Source organism: Saccopteryx leptura, chromosome 1 (assembly GCF_036850995.1).
Source record: "Saccopteryx leptura isolate mSacLep1 chromosome 1, mSacLep1_pri_phased_curated, whole genome shotgun sequence".
NCBI lineage: Eukaryota > Metazoa > Chordata > Mammalia > Chiroptera > Emballonuridae > Saccopteryx > Saccopteryx leptura.
In genome coordinates this window covers 290,409,262-290,431,430 of record NC_089503.1, presented here as the reverse complement: position 1 = coordinate 290,431,430, position 22,169 = coordinate 290,409,262, and the positions used below count along the sequence as shown (strand labels likewise).

Genomic DNA, 22,169 nt, shown 5'->3' with positions numbered 1-22,169 from the left:
ATTGACCCCCTTTAACCTCCTCATCCTCCCCCACCCTCTTTCCCCTCTGGTAACCACCCTTCTGTTGTTTATACATATGAGTCTGTTTTTTGTTTGTGTTTCTGTTTGTTTTATTTGTTCATTTGTTGCTACTTGCTTTATATTCAACATATGAGTGAAATCATACAGTTCTTGTACTTTCCTACCTGACTATTTCACTTAGTATAATATTCTCAAGATCCATCCATGTTGTCACAAGTGGCAATATTTCATGTTTTTTATGGCTGTGTAGCATTGTGTTGCATATATGTGCCACAGCTTCTTATCCAATCATCAGTCAAAGGACACTCCTGTTTTCAAAAGTGGGGAAAACAAGAAACACACAGAAGTCACTAGTTCATAGCAATTCTGAGATCCAGCCAAGCAAATGTTAGAAGTTCTTAGATTAGGACTCAGTCTTACACTGAATCAGAAATAAATATCCAAGCCTCCTAGTTCCACCTTATAGGTTCTGGGTTCTTTCATTTGTCATCCTTCTTGTTCCAAAGGTAATTTGTGTTTACAAGTATATAGACATTGTTTTATTGGATGTAGATGATAGTCATCCATGTACCTATGTGGTTCTTCTATTCAAGAACTAAGCTAAATAAAAATACAAGTTTAAAGGGTGGCAATAATTTCTGACTAAATTTCCCAGGGCATTTAGTACTCATCGAACACAGAAGCAAATTAGATCTCTTTCCTATATTTGGTCTAGTTTTATCTCTAAACTTTACACTAATTAATCCTTGGTAATCTAAGATTTTATTGTCCCACGGAAATATTTTCTCAAGTAGATTTTTACATCTTTAGAACCAAAAACACTGTTAAAAATACACAAAATTTTAAATTTTTCACTGTTACCAACTACATGAAAGTGCTCAAGAAAGAGATAATAAGTATCATACTTTTCTCAGTTCACTGGATATTTCATAAGAAAAGCAGATAGGAGTGCTGTCTTTAATCTCTGCACTATCACAGGTATATAATCTGCTACCTGTGAAGGACTTTAGTTATATCCCTGAAGATTTGGAACAGCAGGAAGAAGAAAAACCAAACTGTACTAATCCCTACACCATTAGAAGAGGAGTGTATCCTTCCCCTGCAACCTATGATGATGATATGTATAACTTCCTAAAGGTAAAACCCTTATTTATTAATGTACTAACTTATGAAAGTCTGAAAGTTAGTAAAACTTTATATATATAAATAATTTTAGAAATCGTTAAGCCAAAGTATAAGTCAGAACCAGGGTTAGATGGAACCTCTGCCATTTCGTTGAGATATTTTTAGATATATTTAGTTATTTGAAAAGATATGATCAAAGTTATACAATTTTAATAAACCATAAAGTACTATCATTTTCCTACCTTATATTTCTTGAATATGTATATGTCTATGGAATTAATATAACATTAAGGTTATAAGAATTACATTAAAAGATTTAAGGAAAATATATTTCATAAAGTCTAATCAAGTTTACAAATTGATTGAAATGTCATTTTTACAGCGTGTGGGATTACAGGTGCTCACCAACACTAAAATCCGAAAACCGCGGTCATGTGCAGAGATTCATCCACCATTAGCCGTACCGGGGGTAGCAATGAGGCTAGGAGTAGGAATGGCAGGTAAGCATACATCATAGGAAGGTTTAAAAAAACTAAAACAAGTTGCTTTTGATTTTGTGTCACATTCAGCAATATTACTTTGTAAAAAAAGAAAAAAGGTAAAATACAAGACATAATGTAGCCTTATCTTCATTTTATACATAGAAAAATCAAAATTTTGATAAAATGCTTCTTGCTGAGATTATTTAGCTGGTAAATGACGTGGCCAGAACAGACCCAAGTTTGTTTGTTGTTTTAGATGAGTCACATACTTCAGGGCACTAAATCAGATGGAATACAAGGTTCTAATGTACTGTAAAAGAGGAAAAAGATGTTTATAATATAAAAAGAAAATAATTCTAATTATGGAATCAGAAAAGACATTTATAGAGATGCTATACCTTAAAGAATATAAAGAAGAGGAAAGACCTCACTGATGAAAAGAAACTCTGTAGCCTGACCAGCAGTGGCGCAGTGGATAGAGCATCAACCTGGGATGCTGAGCTAGCTCCCAGGTTCAAAACTCCGAGCCCATTGGCTTGAGCACAGGCTTACCAGCTTGACCGCAAGATCACTGGCTTAAGCGTGGGATCATCACGATCCCAATGGTAGCTGGCTTAAGCAAGAGGTCACTGGCTTGGCTGGAGTCCTCAGTCAAGACACATATGAGAAGTAATCAATGAACAACTGAAGTGCCACAACTATGAGTTGATGCTTCTTATCTCTCTCTCTTCCGGTTTCTCTTTCCTCTTTCTCTCTCTCTCTCTCATTCTCTCTCTCTCCCTCTGGCTAAAAAAATAAAAAATAGAAAGAAACACTGTAAACATAGCAGAAATATCTCGCAATCTAGGGCCAAAACAACAACAAAATAAAACATCAAATGAAGCAGCTCTTTTCTAGACTTTTCATTTTCCCCTTAAAACACCTGTCCAATCCCCAGATAAACTTGCAAGTCATTATCCAACCCTTTTTTTTTTTATTATGTGAGAGGTGGGGAGGCAGAGAGACAGATCCACCAGGATCCTACCAGGATTCACACGGCAAGACTCCTACCAGGCGATGTTCTGCCCATCTGGGGCCTTCCATTTTCATCTCTTTCTCAAGGGATTCTGGCTATCCTTTTCTCCAAAATATTCTTGATGTCTATCTGTTAATAAAGATTAACATCATTAAAGTTTTGAATTATGAATTAGAGGTCCTATCTGTAAAGTGGGTATGTAACATCCTTTCTCTAAGCCTCAAGTCCTTCATTAATAAATTGAAGCAATTTGACTAAAAGCATTCTGAGGCATTTCAAAATACCCAATAAAACAGTTATCATATACCAAAACAAATTAAGAATTTTGACTGTTCAACATTTGTTTTCTGTGTTCCTTGACATTGAGCTTATTGTACTAATCATGTGAGGTTAATATCCGCCTATTAAGCCAGCCCAATCACAAAGAATAAACAATGTCAGCTCACTTTTTTTTCTTTTCTTTTTTCAGTGAGAGTAGGGGAGATACAGAGACAGATACCACATGACCCCCACCAGGATTCACTTGGTAACCCCTTCTCTGAGGCCAATGCTCTGCCTCTCTGAGGCTAGGCTCACAACTGAGCTATTTTTAGTGCCTCAGGCAGAGGCTCTGTGGAGCCATCTTCAGCACCCAGGGCCAATGTGCTCAAATCAATTGAGCTACGGCTGTAGGAGAGAAAGAGAAAGAGAAGAAGGAGGGGGAAGGGTAGAGAAGCAGATGGTCACTTCTCCTGTGTGCCCTGACTGGGAATTGAATCCAGGACTTCCATATGTTGGGTTGATGTTTAACCACTGAGCTAACCAGCCAAAGCCTCACCTCACTTTTAAAGGACTATAGACTATTTTCCTACAAGTATAACTTTAATAATAACCAATTCCAAACAGTTTCTTAGTAATGGTAAATATGATTTTTTTTATTCAAGTAACTAAGATGCTTCATAAGTAAGGGGGGTTAAGGAAAAGAGAAATAATCAAGTTACACAGAAAGAAGTTTGAATTTAAACCATGAAAATTTGAGGGAGAAGAAAGTTTTATGGAAGTTGATAAGAAAAAATTTCAGGCATATGATATAACTCAGAAAAAATAACGTAATGAATACACAAAGATTAAAATGGGTAGATATAAATGACTCGGGTATGTGAAGCAATGGAAGAGCTAAGAAAACTAGAATATATTGTGAAAGTTCTTGAAAATAATTTGAAGAACATAAATTCATTCCCATGACTCTTTATGTAGTCATCATGAAACTTCAAAGTGTTTGCTTACCACAGTAAATATGGAGAATATAACTTTAATAATATGCCTAGGACCTCAAAGAGAAAGAGAGAGACTGAGGGAGAAGGTTAAATATAAAAAGAGGAGTAAAATCATGTTGGACAATAGAAATGATTAGTGCCTGAAACGATAAAAACTAAGCTATATAATAAAAGTTACTATTATTCATGTGTTTAGCAAATATTAATTGAACACTTACTGACCTACTTTGTGGACGTATAACAAATACTCAGGAGAAAGATTTTCAATGATATGAAAGTTCTCTTTTAATGGACATAAAAGGAGTGTAAACAAAATAAGCAAGTAAATCACATAGTTAATAACTGGGGCACTTGAAACCATGTTAACACAATAAATAAAAATAAATTATATAGTTTATTAGAAGGTGATAAATTCTATGGGGAAACTTCAAATAGAGAATAAAGTACTCAGTGAATGTCACCAAGAAAGTAAAATTTTAGCAATGATTTGAAGAAAGAGAACCAACTAAATGACAATCTGAAAGACAAGTAATGCAGTCATAAAAAAATATAGATAAGAGCTTGACCAGGTGGTGCTGCAGTGGAGAGAGCATCAGATTGGGACGCGGAAGACCCAGGTTCAAAGCCCTGAGATCACTGGTTTGAGCATCGGCTCACCAGCTTGAGCTTGGGATCACAGATGTAACCCTGTGGTCGCTGGCTTGAAGCCCAAGGTTGCTGGCTTGAGCAAAGGGTCACTCGTTCTGCTGTAGTCCCCTGCCCCAGTCAAGCTACATATGAGAAAGCAATCAATGAACAATTAAGGTGCCGCAAGGAAGAATTGATGCTTCTCATCTCTCTCTCCCTTCCTGTTTGTCTTTCCTTCCTGTCTGTCTTAATCTGTCCTTCTCTCTGACTCTCTCTCTCTGTCAAAAAAAATAGATAAGATAAGGTAAGATAAAATAAAATGATAAGGTGAGGTAGAGATAGAGATGATAGAAATGATAGATAGGGAGAGATGATAGAGCTAGAGCTAGAGCTAGAGTTAGAGGCCTGACCAGGCAGTATGCAGTGGATAGAGCATCAGCCTGAGACAGCCTGGGTTGCTGAGGACCCAGGTTGAAAACCTCGAGGTCATGGGCTTGAGCAAGGGCTCATCCAGCTTCAGTGTGGGATCATAGACATGACCCCATGGTCGCTGGTTTGAGCCTGAGGTAACTGGTTTGAACAAGGGGTCACTGGATCAGCTGGAGCCCCCCAGTCAAGGCACATATGAGAAAGCAATCAATGAACAACTAAGGTGTTACAACTATGAGTTGATGCTTCTCATCTTTCTCCTTTCTTGTCTGTCTGCACCTGTCTGTTCTTCTGAGAAAGAGAGAGAGATAGAAAGTAGATTTCCTTAATTCTTACAACAACCTTTTAAGAATATATTTTTATTACCATTTTCTTATTTTATGTTTTGTTTTTCTGGCTTTACTGAGCTATAATTGACAAATAACATCTGAGTTTAAGGTGTACAATGTGTTGATTTGATAAGTGTTATGAAACAATTACTACTATAGATAACACCTCCATTAATTACTACTATAGATAACACCTCCATTACCTCACATAATTACCATTTCTTTTTTTGTGTGTGGTTATCACCATTTTTGAAATGAAAAAATTGAACCCAGAAAGGTTAAGGAAGTCAGCCAGTAAATAAATAGGAGAATGAAGGTTCTAATAAGGTAGTTTGACTCCAGATCCATGTTTTTTAATTACTATACTATTCTGCATCTCAAAAGCTCCAAGGTGAGAGCTTGTCTGGGATGTTATAAAAAGAATTAGGAAGCCAGTGTAGTTGAAACAGAGCTAAGTGAGCATTTAGAGAGAGAAACTAGAATAATTGAGGCCAGAGTGTAAGAATGTGACTTTTTGCTCTTAGATGGGGAGATTTTCAAAAGAGGAGTGACATGATCTAATGTTTCTTAGAAGGATTGCACTAAAATAAAAAAAAATAAACAGTAATGTTATGGCCTTTGAATGATAATGCTGTGTCAGTATAGGTTTATTAGTTGTAGCAAATACAGTGCTCTTGTGGGGGCTGTTGATAATGGGTAGGTTATGCATGAGTTGGGGCAGGGGTATATGAGAAATCTCTGTAACTTCTGCTCAATTTTTCTGTGAACCTAAAACTTCTCTAAAAAATAAATAAAGTCTATTAAATTTTTTTATTTTAATATTTTATTTTAATTTATTGTGTTTACATAGATTCTAGTGTCCCCCTGAATACATCCTCCCCTCCCCCATGTTCCCCACTACATCCCCTTTGCCCTCATACCCATAATGCCCTCTCCCCTTCCCTTGCTTTTCTGCTCTTATCCCATCCTATCATACCCTTTTCCATCCATCCGCTTTCCCTCCGGATCCTTTGATCCCGCTTCTGTCTCTATTCCGTTCCTCAGTTCATATTGTTCGTCGGATTCTCAAATGAATGAGGTCATATGATACTTTTTTTTCTTTGCCTGGCTTATTTCACTTAACATAATAGTTTCCAGGTCCATCCATGTTGTGGCAAAAAGTAATATTTCCTTCTTTCTCATGGCCCCATAGTATTCCACTGTATATATGTACCACTGCTTTTTAATCCATTCATCCACTGATGAACACTTGGGTTGTTTCCAGATCCTGACTATTGTAAACAATGCTGCCATAAAATAGGGGTCCATTTCTCCTTTTGAATCATTGATGTGGTGTTTTGGGAATTCCTAAAAGTGGAATGGCTGGTTAAAAAGGCAGTTCGATATTTAATTTCTTGAGGAATCTCGATATTGTGTTCCACAGTGGCTGCACCAGTCTGCATTCCCACCAGCAGTGCAGGAGGGTTCCCTTTTCTCCACACCCTGGCCAGCACTTATTCTGTGTTGTTTTGTTAATGAGCGCCATTCTGACAGATGTGAGGTGATATCTCATTGTGGTTTTAATTTCCATTTCTCTAATGATTAGTGATGTTGAGCATTTTTTCATCTGCCTATTGGCCATCTGTATGTCCTCTTTAGAAAAGTGTCTATTTATTTCTTTTGCCCATTTTTTGGTTAGATTGTTTATCTTTCTGGTGTTAAGTTTTACAAGTTCTTTATAAATTTTGGTTATTAACCACTTATCAGACATATTGTTGAATATGTTCTCCCATTGTGTAGTTTGTCTTATTTTGTTTATATTGTCTTTTGCTGTGCAAAAGCTTTTTAGTTTGATATAGTCCCATTTGTTTATCCTGTCTTTTATTTCACTTGCCCATGGAGACAAATCAGCAAATATATTGCTGCGAGAGATGTCAGAGAGCTTACTGACTATGTTTTCCTCTAGAATGCTTATGGTTTCATGACTTAAATATAAGTTTTTTATCCATTTTGAGTTTATTTTTGTGAATGGTGTAAGTTGGTGGTCTAGTTTCATTTTTTTATAAGCAGCTGTCCAATTTTCCCAACATCATTTGTTAAAGAGACTGTCTTTACTCCATTGAATGCTCTTAACTCCTTTGTCAATTATCAGTTGTCCATAAGTGTGGGTTTATTTCTGGGTTCTTTGTTCTGTTCCATTGATCTATATGCCTGTTCTTATGCCAGTACCAAGCTGTTTTGAGTCCAATGGCCTCGTAGTATAGCTTGATATCAGGAAGTGTGATACCACCCACTTTATTCTTCTTTCTCAAGATTGCTGAGGCTATCTGTGTTCTTTTTGAGTTCCATAGGAATTTTTGGAATATTTGTTCTATATCTTTGAAGTATGTCATTGGTATTTTAATAGGAATTGCATTGAATTTATAAATTGAATATATATTGTGGACATTTTGATGATGTTTATTCTTCCAACCATGAGCACGGTATATACTTCCACTTGTTTGTATCTTCCTTGATTTCTTTTATCAATGTTTAATAATTTTCCCAGTACAAGTCTTTATTTCTTTGGTTAAATTTACTCCTAGGTACTTCATTTTTTGTTCTTGTTGCAATAGTAAAGGAGATTGTTTTCTTAATTTCTCTTTCAGACAATTTATTGTTAGTTTATAAAAATGCCTCTGATTTCTAAGTATTAATTTTATGTCCTGCTACCTTGCTGAATTCATTTATCAGATACAGTAGTTTTTTGACTGAGACTTTAGGATTTTCTATGTACAGTATCATATCATCAGCAAATACTGATAGTTTTACTTCCTTTTTTCCAGTTTGGATGCCTTTTATTTCTTCTTCCTGTCTGATTGCTGTGGCTAGGACTTCCAGAACTATGTTGAATAAGAGTGGTGAAATGAGGCACACCTGCCTTGTTCCTAATCTTAAGGGGTTTGCTTTTAATTTTTGCCCATTGAGTATGATGTTGGCTCTGGGTTTGTCATAGATGGCCTTTATCATGTTGAGGTATGCTCCCTGTACTACCACATTGTGAGAGTTTTTATCATAAATGGGTACTGGATGTTATCAAATGCTTTTCCTGCATCTATTAATATTATGTGGTTTTCTCCTTCTTTTTGTTTATGTGATGAATCACATTGATTGATTTGCGAATAGTGTATCAGCCTTGCCTCCCCAGAATAAATCCCACTTGATCATGACGTATGATTTTTTTCATGTATTGCTGGATCCAGTTTGCTAATATTTTGTTGAGAATTTTAGCATCTAAATTCATCAGGGATATTTGCCTATAGTTTTCTTTCTTTGTGTTGTCTTTGCCTGGTTTTGGAATCAGAATTATGCTTGCATCATAAAAGGATCTTGGAAATTTTTCTTCATCTTGAATTTTTTGAAATAGCTTGAGAAGAATAGGAGTTAGTACTTTTTTGAATGTTTGCTAGAATTCGCCTGTGAAGCCATCTGGCTCAGGGCTTTTGTTTGTTGGGAGGTTTTTGATAACTATTTCTATCTCATTTGTTGTAATCAGCTTATTTAGGTTTTCTGATTCTTCCAGATTGATTTTTGAAAGATTATATTTTTCAAGGAATTTGTCCATTTTACCTAGGTTGTCTAATTTTTTGGCATACAGTTCTTTATAGTATATATTTTATATTTCTGCTGTGTCAGTTGTTATTTTTCCACTCTCATTTCTAATTTTATTTTATTTTATTTTTTTATTTTTTTTTATTTATTTTTTTTTTTCATTTTTCTGAAGCTGGAAACAGGGAGAGACAGTCAGACAGACTCCCGCATGCGCCCGACCGGGATCCACCCGGCACGCCCACCAGGGGCGACGCTCTGCCCACCAGGGGGCGATGCTCTGCCCATCCTGGGCGTCGCCATGTTGCGACCAGAGCCACTCTAGCAGCGCCTGGGGCAGAGGCCACAGAGCCATCCCCAGCGCCCGGGCCATCTTTGCTCCAATGGAGCCTTGGCTGCGGGAGGGGAAGAGAGAGACAGAGAGGAAAGTGCGGCGGAGGGGTGGAGAAGCAAATAGGCGCTTCTCCTGTGTGCCCTGGCCAGGAATCGAACCCGGGTCCTCCGCACGCTAGGCTGACGCTCTACCGCTGAGCCAACTGGCCAGGGCCTCTAATTTTATTTATTTGAGTCCTCTCGTTTTTTTTCTTGGTGAGTTTGGCTAAGGGTTTATCAACTTCTTTACCTTTTCAAAGAACTCGCTCTTGGTTTTATTGATCCTCTGTATTGTTTTTTAGTCTCTATGTCATTTATTTCCTCTCTGATCTTTATTATTTCCTTCCTTCTACTTTCTCTAGGTTTTACTTGCTGTTCTTTTCCTAGTTCTTTTAGTTGCAATGTTAAGTTGTTTACTTGAGCTTTTTCTAGCTTCTTAAGGTATGCCTGTATTGCTATGAACTTCCCTCTCAAGACTGCTTTTGCTGTGTCCTACAGATTTTGAGTCGTTGTACTCTCATTTTCATTTGTTTCAAGGAAATTTTTTATTTCTACCTTGATTTCATTGTTGACCCATTCATTATTTAATAACGTGTTGTTTAGTTTCCAAGTGTTTGAGTGTTTTTCAGTTTTTCTGTTATAATTGATTTCTAGTTTCATGCCATTATGGTCAGAAGAGATGCTTGATATGATTTCAATCTTCTTAAATTTGCTGAGGCTTGTTTTATGCCCTAACATGTTGTCTCTCCTAGAGAATGTACCAAGAGCACTTGAAAAGAATGTATATTCTGCTGCGTTAGGGTGAAAGGCTCTGAAGATATCTATTAAATCCAGTTTATCTAGTGCAATGGTTGGCAAATTCATTAGTCAACAGAGCCAAATATCAACAGAACAACAATTGATATTTCTTTTGAGAGTCAAATTTTTTAAACTTAAACTATATAGGTAGGTACATTGTTACTAACTTAATTAGGGTACTCTGAAGCTGGCCTTTGCTAAACACTCAAGGGGCCAAAGAGCTGCATGTGGCTCACAAGCCACAATTTGCTGACCAAGGATCTAGTGTGTCCCTTAATTCTGCTGTTTCTTTGTTAATTTTCTTTCTTCTGGATCTATTCAGTGATATTAGTGTGGTAAAGAAATCCCCTACTATGATATAGTATTGTTGTTGATCTCACCTTTTATGTCCATCATAATCTGCTTTATATATTTAGGTGCTCTTATATTAGGTGTATAGATATTTATAACGGTTATATTTTCCTGTTGTATTGCTCCCTTTATCATTATGTAGTGACCTTCTTTATCCCTTACTATAGCCTTTGTTTTAAAGTCAATTTTGTCAGATATAAGCATTGCTACCACAGCTTCTTTTTCATTTCCATTTGCATGAAATATTTTTTTTCATCCTTTTACTTTCAGTCTATGTGTATCTTTTGTTTTGAGGTGGGTCTCTTGTAGACAGCATATGTACAGGTCCTGTTTTCTTATCTGTTCAGCTACTGTATATCTTTTGATTGGAGCATTTAATCCATTTACATTTAAGGTTATTATTGATATGTAGTTGTTTATTCCCATTTTTTTCTTTAAATCTACATTCCTCTTTTACCAGATTTTCCCCCCTGCTTTGTTATGACTATAGCAGGCCCCTTAACATTTTTTGCAGTATTGGTTTGGTTGTGATAAATTCCTTGAGTTTGTGTGTGTGTGGGGGGGGGGGGGGGGGTATTTGTTTTTTTGGTGTTTTGAGGGGGGGGTTGTCTAGGAAGCTTTTTATTTCTCCTTCAATTTTAAACAATAGCCTTGCTGGGTAAAGAAATCTTGGTTGGGCCCTGGCTGGTTGGCTCAGTGGTAGAGCATTGGCCTGGCCTGTGGGAGTCCCAGGTTTGATTCCTGGCCGGGGCACACAGGAGAAGTGCTCATCTGCTTCTCCACCCCCCCCCCTCCACCTCTCTATCTCTCTCTTCCCCTCCCACAGCTGAGGCTCCATTGGAGCAAAGATGGCCTGGGCGCTGAGGATGGCTCTGTGGCCTCTGCCTCAGGTGCTAGAATGGTTCTGGTTGCAACAGAGCAATGCCCCAGATGGGCAGAACATCGCCCCCTGGTGGGCATACCGGGTGAATCCCAGTCAGGCGCTTGCGGGAGTCTGTCTGACTGCCTCCCCATTTCCAGCTTCGGAAAAATGAAAAAAAAAAAAAAAGAAATCTTGGTTGTAGGTTCTTGTTCTGCATTACTTTGAATATTTCTTGCCATTTCCTTCTGGCCTTGAGTGTTTCTGTTGAAAAGTCAGATGTCATCCTTATGGGGGTTTCTTTGTATCGATAGGTGATTGATTGTTTTTGTCTTTCAGCTTTTAGTATTCTTTCTTTATCTCTTAGCTTTGGTATTTTGATTATGATGTGTCTTGGTATAGGTCTTTTGGTTTCTTTTTTAATAAGGTTCTCTCTGCTTCTTGAACCTGTGTGACTTTTCTTGCATCAGTTTAGGGAAATTTTCATCCATAATTTCTTCAGTCAGTTTCTCTATTTCTTGTTCTTTCTCTTCTCCTTCAGGAATCCCTGTTAGGTGGATCTTGTTTCTCTTCATGTTGTCACAGAGCTCTCTTAGAGTTTTCTCAGAATTTTTTATCCTCTTTTCTTTTTGTTATTCTGTTTCCATTCTTTTGCTTATCTTTTCCTCTAAGTCACTGATTCAATCCTCTTTTTTATCCAGCCTGCTTTTCATTTCTTCTAGTGTAGTTTCATTTCTGATATTGTGTTTGTCATTTCTGTCTGGTTCTTCTTTATGATTTCCATGTCCTTTTTGATGCTTACAATTTCTTTATTTAGGTGTTCATTAAGTCCATCCATTGTAGCTTTGAAATCCTTAAGCATCCTAACAATCAATATTTTATACTCTGCATTTGGTACTTTGATTACTTTCATTTCATCCAAATCTTTTTCTGGGGATTTTTCTTGTTGATTCATATGACTTAAGTTTCTCTGTCTTCCCATTGTTTCTCTGTGTGGTTTGCAGGTTTGTTCCAGTTGTTGGCTTCTTACCTAGTAAAGCCATCTAAAGTCTTGATTTGTCTGTTTTACTTTATTCAGCAGTGGGCTTGTTTGCTGATCTCAGCAGGGGCTTATTTGAAACTGTATCCAGGAATGGGGTAGGTGTGATCTCTGAGAATGTGAAGGTGGGTTCTGCCAGCTGCTCTCTGGGGGCGGGTGAGTTCTCAGTTTCAGTAGGGGGAGGTGTATCTCAGATCTCCCTAGAGACCTGAGTTACTGCCCCTCCACCCCACTTCCTGCTTTCAGCTTTGTCTTTCGTGCTGATTGGAGTTGGAGAGCTTTTTGGAGGTGGGTCACCTGGAACCACTTTAGGCTTGTGTGGTGTGGAGGGATCAATCCCTCCCCCAGCTATGGCCACCTCTGGATTGGATGAGTCAGCTTCTCAGGTCATCCCAGGCATTTCTCTGTCTGTCATCGTCTGTCTCACTCTCCCCACTTTCCTCATGGAAGACAAGCCTCTCCTCTCAGTCTGCTTTGCCTCCGGGCCCCAAGCAAGTGGCTGTGAGTGATATTTTTTGCTCTGTCCCTTTAAGGCACCCCTACCACTTCCCACACACAAAACTTTGCTTTTCTCCCCTATCAATGCTTTTCATCTGTCTCCTCCAGTCCCTGAATTTCTAGGCTGGGTCTCTGGTTCTGATACTAAGGGCTCCATCTCTCAGGGTCTCTCTCCTTGTAGAGAGAGCCCTTCTAGACTCTCAGCCTTAGCCTCCCTTGTTCCTGGAAACAGGGGAGCCCCCACCATGCCTCCACACTCCCTAGCAAGATCAGTGTGGATTTTTCTGTGCTCCTTGGTTTTTGAGACCTGTTCTTTTAGTCCAAAATTGGTTTTTCATGATGATTGTTCCTAAATTAATTTGTAATCCAGTTTGGTGGTGTGAGCTGGGAGTCTGTGCATCTGCCTACTCTGATGCCATCTTGGAATCTATTAAATTTTTTAAAAGAAGAATTTTATTAGAAGAAGAAAAGGAAGATCACATTAGATACTAAATTTAGAAGAAGTTTTACACTTTTTGCTTGAGAATAGAGAAGATCAAAAATGAATCCAGGCCCTGGCCGGTTGGCTCAGCGGTAGCGTAGAGCGTCGGCCTGGCGTGCGGGGGACCTGGGTTCGATTCCCGGCCAGGGCACATAGGAGAAGCGCCCATTTGCTTCTCCAACCCCCCTCCTTCCTCTCTGTCTCTCTCTTCCCCTCCCACAGCCAAGGCTCCATTGGAGCAAAAATGGCCCGGGCGCTGGGGATGGCTCCTTGGCCTCTGCCCCAGGCACTAGAGTGGCTCTGGTTGCGGCAGAGCGACGCCCCGAAGGGGCAGAGCATCGCCCCCTGGTGGGCAGAGCGTTGCCCCTAGTGGGCGTGCCGGGTGGATCCCAGTCGGGCGCATGCGGGAGTCTGTCTGACTGTCTCTCCCCATTTCTAGCTTCAGAAAAAAAAAATGAATCCAGCTGTTACAAAGCTAGATTAAGTGGCCCTTTTTAATTCATAACCAGACTATCTATCCACTGGAAATATTTTGTCATCAGCGAAGAACAGAAGGTAAGTGGAGGAGTCCATGGATCAACAGATTTTCATGAATTCAGATGGGAAAAGGAAATAAAAATATATTTTTCTTGACAAATGAATTTTAAAACATTTATAATAGGCCTGACCTGAGGTGGCACAGTGGATAAAGTGTTGACCTGAAAATGCTGAGGTCGCCGGTTCGAAACCCTGGGCCTGCCTAGTCAAGGCACATATGGGAGTTGATGCTTCCAGCTCCTCCCCCCCTTCTCTCTCTCTGTCTCTCCTCTCTCTCTCTCTCTCTCTCTCTCTCTCTCTCTCTCTCTGTCTCTCCCTCTCCTCTCTAAAATGAATAAATAAAAAATTTAAAAAAACAAATTAAAAAAACATTTATAATAGAATTTATTATTGTAGCATGATAAAGAATCAAATTTAACATAAACACTGTAAAAGAATAGGTAGAGTCAAATTGATGTTAAAAATAAGAGACAATAAGAAGGATATAGCCATTATCCTATAACTTAAGTTAAAAATAACACATTATGCCATAGTTTGTTAACTGTAATAGCTGGAGAAGTTGGAGAGACTTTGATATTATGGGGGTAGGAAATGAAAAACAGTTCCTTTAGATACATCATCCTCTTAGATACTTAAGTATTATAAATAAGAGTAATGACAGAGATCATAGAACATCAATGAGAAATCAAAGTCAGAGATAATGATGGCTGCCACTTAATATGAGAGAGTTGAGGAACAAAGACATGATGAAAAGGAACTATGATATTTATTAAAGAAATTACTATTGATGCTTTTAACAGGTAAGAGTTAGGGAAAATTTTTGAAAATGTGTTTTTCCTTATAAATATTCTTTCATGAGGTAATATTGAAATATCAGTGGGGATCTTTGAGTGGAGAGCCTAATTGAAACTCAATCTATAACTACAATTTCAGGCACAATGGACCAGTTGCCTTTATGTTTAGTTCTCTACCTTCTCCCTTTTGTTAATATTTTCTTTGTCTCAACCATAGAGCTATTCCAAATGAAATTATCTTTCTTTGACATTTTGAATTCTTCATTTCTTCTTTCCATAAAATAAATAGAACAAAATTGAATGCTCTAACCTTGTTATCAAGAGAGCAATGAGTTTACAAGCTTCAATATAATATACAGAATTAGAATTGTTAAATTCCATTCACTCTAATGGTAATTAACAATTTCAAATATAGCCACTACTCGTGTTGTCTAAAGATAATTTTACTTTTTTTCCTGAGTTTTCTTATTAAAGAAATGGTACTCTCTGACCTTAAAAACCACCATTTTGCCCACAAACCAGAAAACCATTGGCAAATAATCTTGTTCTTCCGGCCTCTATTCACATAAAATTATGCCATCTCCCAGATAGGTGGAATTTCTACCTTTAAAAAAATACTCTGTGCTCAAAGAATGTGGACTCAACAAATTATTTCCAAAGTTTTACAATTCTTAGAAGAATGTTGAGTAGGAAAACTGAAATTTTGTTCGCCTAAATTTCTATACATGCACCATGAAATAAATAGATGATTTTTTCTTAAAATATTTTTAAATTTTTATTTACTCATTTGACAGAGGGGGGTGAAGAGCAGGAAGCATCAACTCCCATATATGCCTTGATCAGACAAGCACAGGGTTTTGAACCTGCAACCTCAGTATTCCAGGTCGATGCTTTATCCACTGCGTCACCACAGTTCAGGCCGGATGATTTTTTTTCTCAACTAGATTTTTTTTTTTCTTTTAGGTCCCACAGGACTGGCCGGAATTCCATATGCTCAAGCATATGATTATTCAGGACCTGTAAATATGATTCAAAGAACAGAGGTAGTCTCTGAAACGGTGCGGAATTATTTCCCTGAGACCTGGATCTGGGATTTGGCAGTGGTGGAGTAAGTAACCTCGCTCTTCTCTGTTTGTTGTGGGTGAAGGAATTGTGGCCCCTCCAGCATTTTCAACTCTGAGATAATCTTTCTGAAAAGTTCTAAATAATTGTCTTAACTGCTTGCTCTTTCATGACAGACCTAAGAAAAACACTTCTATTGTGGGGTTTGCTAGCATAATTCTCTCAGAGTTGAGCAAGTCTAAAACAATTATTCCTGAAACAGCCAGAAAATAGACTTGGAAGCTAAAAATATTCCATACTGCCTGGTGCCATGCAGGGAGCCTTCCATAAACAAGATTATAACATGCACGTAAACAAATCAGGCTACATAAGTGTCATGGTTTATTGGTTGAATCACGAACCTTTTTATTATTATTATTCATTTTAGAGAGGTGGGGGAAAGAGAGAGAGGACAGGGAGAGAGGTGGGGAGGAGCAGGAAGCATCAACTCCCCTATATACCTTAACCAGGCAAGCCCAGGGTTTCAAACCAGCGACATCAGCATTCCAAGTTGACACTTTATCCATTGTGGTATCACAGGCCAGGCCTGAGTCATGAATCTTAAATATACTTTATGAGATTGTACAATAGTGAAGGTAGCTTAAGGACTAAACTGAATCACATTCAACCATTTCTATTTAAAGTACACACATGTGATGTAGCCACAGACTGATAAGAGAAAGAAACACTATATAGTCCCTTTGATTTGCCTACCTCAGTCCCCAGTACATAATCTATGTGTGCACTGCCGCATATTAACCCTTGAGTGGATTTCATTCTTGACATTACCTTATGTGCACATATCAATTCTCACTTGAGAAAAGACATTTTACCTGCTTCCTTTCTGTTCTTCACATTGCCATCTTCCCCAGCTCCTCTGGTGTGGCTGAAGTGGGAGTGACAGTCCCTGACACCATCACTGAGTGGAAGGCAGGGGCCCTCTGCCTGTCCAATGACACTGGACTTGGGCTCTCTCTTCCCACCTCTCTCCGAGCCTTCCAGCCCTTCTTTGTGGAACTCACAATGCCCTACTCTGTGATCCGTGGAGAAGCCTTCACACTCAAGGCCACTATCATAAACTACCTTCCCAAATGCATCCGGGTAAGAAAAACAAGGGTGAATTGAAAAGATAGAACTCCTTCCGTCAGTCAGCTCCTGCTTTGTTCCCAAGACTATGGATAACTTTTGGAATTATGTGCTAGCACAGAAAATAAATAGTGCCTAGCACACAAGACATGATCAGAAAGATAACAATGACAAATGAGATGCAACTACTGAAACCATGAATCTCCAACCCACACATTGTGGTTTTGTTGTTGTTGTTTAATTCTCTGAATTTTGCAGAATTCTGACACAAGATAGATTTTTTGCCAAGCAAATGTTTTACACTGACACAAAACTCAGTTTTTTAGATGTTGTTGGTGTCATTCTTCAAGCCCTCATCTCTAAATTCCCACAATATGTACTTTTAACTTCTCTTTATAGTATTTATCTCTTCATAAATTATGTCATAGTTTTGTGTATAATACAATATCCTCTAGGAACCTCGCCTTCAAATTTTGCTGTCTTGTATAAAATAGACATATACTATATAATATGTTGGAGGAAGTGGGAGAGGAAGGAAGCAAGCAAGTCAGAAAGAAAATTTACATAGGAAGTAAGAACCAACAGGTAGAAACCAGTAGGTATTGCTCCCAGGGGCAATATCTGCAGATGTCCCCAATCTACCCTGATCTAAATGCCAGATCTTCCTAATAAGTTATCAGTCTTGATTTGTGTCATGGCCATTTTCATGCTTCTCAAAGCACACATCAAAGTCATAGTTTTTTTCTGAATCCCAAGTTAGTACAGCTTCTCTCATGTGACTCCGATTCCATGCATTCAGTGTCTGTCTGGATTCTGATAATACCCATCTGTATGCCTCACTTGTGAACAATAGGTCAGTGTGCAACTGAACGACTCTCCAGACTTCCAAGCAGCCCAGAATGAAAAAGGAAAAGAATCCTACTGCATCTGTGCAAATGAGCGGCAAACTTTATCTTGGGAAATCACTCCTAAAACTCTGGGTGAGAGACATTCCCTTAAAATGTTCACCAGTCAGCAAGGGTGGTGAATCTCTGAGTGTGCTTACATCATAGACTTTTTTTTGCTATCCACAGTGGCCCCTTCCCACTATTCTCATATCACTTGGGCCCTACAATCACTACAGTTAGGCACTGGTTTTTCAGTGTACATTAGCTTTGGGGTTTTGTTTTCAGCTTTCTTTCCTGTTCCAGCCAATTATGAGGGTAAAGTGCAGCCCTTTGAGAGCATAGAGTCATTTTCAGCTATTAGGGATGACTTGGACTGCTGTTAAGACAGATAATCATTTTTTTTCTACTTTCTTTGCTTTAGGGAATGTGAACTTCTCAGTGAGTGCCCAGACTGTGCAGTCCTCAGAGCTGTGCGGGAATGAGGCTGCTGAGGTGCCTGAGGCTGGGAGAAAAGACACAGTCATCAAAACTCTGCTGGTGGAAGTAAGTCAGTCCGTATTGCTTTGACATATTTTTCTGTGTTTGTAGTAATAATACGAAACAGTGTGGACATTCTTGAGATAATAAAGGATAATTAATATGTTCACACAATTCATCTGATAAAACTAATGGAATTTCCTATTCTAAAAGTACATTCTGTAAGAAACCTTGCTAGGTAAACGTGCCAACTTATTGCAAGTAGTTGTTGTTTTTTTTAATACTTTAAAGCCTTTCCTTTTTTTTTATCTTTACCTCTCTTGCAAGATTTATGTATTTTTCGCACTTGTTACATTTGATTCTCTGCCTTTATAATCCCTCTTTTTTTCTTGGCCAATATCCCTGGTTGTTTGATGTTTTATACATTTATACTAACTTAATAAGTAGGATGTTATACAAACAGAAGGTAAACTGATAGTTCCAAGGGTTCAGGGAGACAGAGAAGGAAGAAGTGACTACTAATTGGTTTGAAGTTTCTTTGGGTAGTAATAAAAATGTTCTGGAATTAGATTGTGGCTATGGTTATACAACTCCATGAATATACTAAGGATCTCTGAATGTACTCTTTAAGAGAGTGAATTTTATAGTTTGAGAATTATTCTTCAATAAAGCTGTTCAGTAAATTAAAAGAAAACAATAAGTAGGATGTTAAACATCATATAATATAAGCACCACCCTTAAAAGCAATGAATTTATGGTTGCCCTTCAGTTACCTGGATATTTATTCCTCTTCTCTATTTTCTTTTCTACCCAAGCCTGAAGGTATTGAGCAAGAAAAGACTTCTAACTCTATTACCTGTGCTTCAGGTAAGAGTCCCTCTTTGCAATCATCATGCAAACAACACCCCACAGGGTGTATATATCATATTTCAAGTTACAATGCACATTCATACATACTATCTCTCATAATTTTCAGAATTTCCATTCAATTTGGCAAAATACTAAGTATTTCTTTATACACATTTTACAAACAGAAACACTGAGCTTCAGAGAGTGGAGTAACTAACGTGGTTGGCAGTCAGAAGCAAGACTAATACTGGGGTTTCCTTGGTTTGCTTTTTGTCTTTACCTCCACAGCCCGGTGGCTGCTCATTAACCAGCAGGATGCAGAAGCTTAGAGTGTCACAGGACTAGGCAAAAAAAGAGCAGTCATGATAAGTTTGAATCACAGTTAATCTTCTCTAAAATAGCAGATAATAAAACATATGGCACTTTCTGCCCATCTTACTAAAAATGTTTTTTACAGCAAAAAAAAAAAAAAAAACAAAACTACTGTGCATTGAAATTTTATCATGTCATTAACAGTTTTAGCTTTTAAATTAGCTTTTAGTATTAGTTTTATGTCTTTTGTATATTTTATACTGTTCTTATCATTTAAGAAGGACCACTTTAAGGCATAAAATTAGAAACCAATAAAATGAGAGAATTATACAATTAATTCAAATAACTACAGATCTCCACCAGCTCCTAGTGGTTTTTTAGAGAGCTACTGTGCACAGCAACACAAAACATGCAAATGAGGGAGGCAGAGCACTCAGGGGGTCACACAGTGCCAAGAATAGCTGGGCTATTTAAGTTAATCTTATCATGAGTCAGAATTCATAGTTCTTGGACACAGGGTTCCTCAAAGAGACATAGTACAACTTCTAAATATAAAATAACTGCTCGCAGGCATTAAGATTTAAGATCTTGCAGAGGCTGTTCTAGGTAATATATGTTTTATATGTATTATTTCACTGAATCATCACATGAGCAAGTTAGATCAAGAAAAGGTTAAGTAACTGTGTCCAAAATCCATAGCTAGTAAGTGGCAGGGCCAGTATCATATCCAGGCAGTGTAACTATAAAACCCTACTTTTGACCACACTATATTGCTATAACAGATACCATCCTTTGATATGAGTTATCTGTTCCCAAAGGTACTGAAATATCTGAGCAAGTATCCTTGAAGCTCCCACCAAATGTGGTCAAAGACTCTGCCAGAGCCTCTTTCTCAGTTTTGGGTAAGTCATCTTGCATCTAGGAAACTGGGACAATAGAGCTGTCACCAAATACCATATATATATTTGTGTTCTAAATATCAACTTATTATAGCATCTATTTATATAGGATCCTGGAAGGCTCACTCTCTCTAAATATAAATTTTCTCTTGTCTAAGTGATACGTATATGACCTTTAAAATAAAAATTACTTGTCTTTTATAATATTGGCTATACATGAACTTAAATTACTCTAACATTTAATCTCACATTCCCCAGGTGACATACTAGGTTCTGCTATGCAAAATATACAGAATCTCCTCCAGATGCCCTATGGCTGTGGAGAACAAAACATGGTCCTTTTTGCTCCTAACATCTATGTTTTGAACTATCTGAATGAAACCCAACAATTGACTTCGGAGATCAAGTCTAAGGCAATTGTCTATCTCACCAGTGGTAAGTGAGACCAAAAAAAAAAGTTTACTCTATTAGTCTAATGTCACTGGCTCCTGGAAACATTGGCCTCCATCTATAGGTATCTTGCTTTTCTATAATACTTCTTTAAATAATTGGACCTTTTATTCCAGGTTACCAGAGACAGCTGAACTACAAGCATCCAGATGGTTCCTATAGCACCTTTGGGGAGCAAAATGGCAGGGCTCAGGGCAACACTTGGTAAGAAAATAAAATCATTCTGAGTTTTAACTATGAGTTCAAAGCATGTTTATACAGGGTGGAGCAAAAAGTAGGTTTACAGTTGTTTGTATAGAAAATAATACAGTAATTAAATATAATAATACACTGTTTTCCATACCCACTATTGTAAACCTACTTTTGCTCCACTTTATTTATTAGCCTATTTAGTTCTTACAACAATCTTGTGAAATAACAGCTATTAGCTTCATTTTAGAGGAGGAAATGGCATTCATTGTGGATAAATGTCTCTAGTATAAACAACTTAAGTGGCAAAAGTAAGAACACTTTGAAGTCTATTCTTTTTATGACCAACACACCAAGCCTCTCTTCCTTCCTATTGTTAAAGATCCATTATAAGTTTGTGATTTGCCCTCATAAATCGTTGATCAGAGCCGAGAGATGCTAGAAACAGGCTGGAAAAATGGCAGCTTTACTCACAGTGTGTACTTTACCACCTTGTACTAAATTACCCTTTGTATCTATCTATCTATCCATTCATTTTTATCTATCTTTTTATTTATCTATTCGTTCACCCATTCACTTATCCAATTATCTTTCTATCATCTATCTTGACTAAGCCTAATAGCACAAGAAAACAAGAGGAAATCAATGATCCAAAAGGCAGTGGAGCCCTAGAGGGTTGGCTCAGTGGTAGAGCATCGGCCTGGAGTGCGGAAGTCCCGGGTTCGATTCCCGGCCAGGGCACATAGGAGAGGCGCCCATCTGCTTCTCCACCCTTCCCCTCTCCTTCGTCTCTGTCTCTCTCTTCCCCTCCCACAGCCGAGGCTCCATTGGAGCAAAGATGGCCCAGGCGCTGATGATGGCTCTGTGGCCTCTGCCTCAGGTGCTAGAATGGCTCTGGTTGCAACAGAGCGACTCCCCGAATGGGCAGAGCATCGCCCCTGGTGGGCATGACGGGTGGATCCCGGTCCCGCACATGCGGGAGTCTGTCTGACTGCCTCCCCATTTCCAGCTTCAGAAAAATACAAAAAAAAAAAAGGCAGTGGAGAGGTAAGGTGATGTAGAGGAAAATATAAATATTTACTGAGGCAGAACATTAAGAGAAGTCAGTCCAACAGAATATTAGCTTCAGAAAACAAACTAAAGAATCAAGGGAAAGAAATAAATACAGAAAGTCCAGCCAATATCTTAACCCAAGAAAACTAGGAGAAACCTAAATCTCTAAAGTGATGTAGAAATGCTTTCAAAAATAAGGATCCTTGGTAATACTTTTAACAACATGCCACAGCAAAAATATATGTGTATATACATGTGCTTATAGGTTAACAGAAAAAGTTTCCAA

General features: G+C 38.1%; 1 protein-coding gene across 3 annotated transcripts in view; it reads left to right on the top strand.

Moving 5' to 3' along the window:
• The window catches only part of LOC136385002 (pregnancy zone protein-like), a 55,008-nt gene that overhangs the window by 21,301 nt on the left and 11,538 nt on the right, over positions 1–22,169 (top strand). For all 3 annotated transcript variants that reach the window (XM_066355749.1, XM_066355740.1, XM_066355731.1), the window contains exons 16-25: positions 1,000–1,158; positions 1,529–1,646; positions 15,544–15,688; positions 16,554–16,782; positions 17,621–17,747; positions 18,076–18,197; positions 18,947–18,998; positions 20,111–20,194; positions 20,450–20,626; positions 20,758–20,845. In XM_066355749.1, the coding sequence (XP_066211846.1) occupies positions 1,000–1,158; positions 1,529–1,646; positions 15,544–15,688; positions 16,554–16,782; positions 17,621–17,747; positions 18,076–18,197; positions 18,947–18,998; positions 20,111–20,194; positions 20,450–20,626; positions 20,758–20,845 (1,301 nt within the window). The remainder of the gene's footprint in view (positions 1–999; positions 1,159–1,528; positions 1,647–15,543; positions 15,689–16,553; positions 16,783–17,620; positions 17,748–18,075; positions 18,198–18,946; positions 18,999–20,110; positions 20,195–20,449; positions 20,627–20,757; positions 20,846–22,169) is intronic.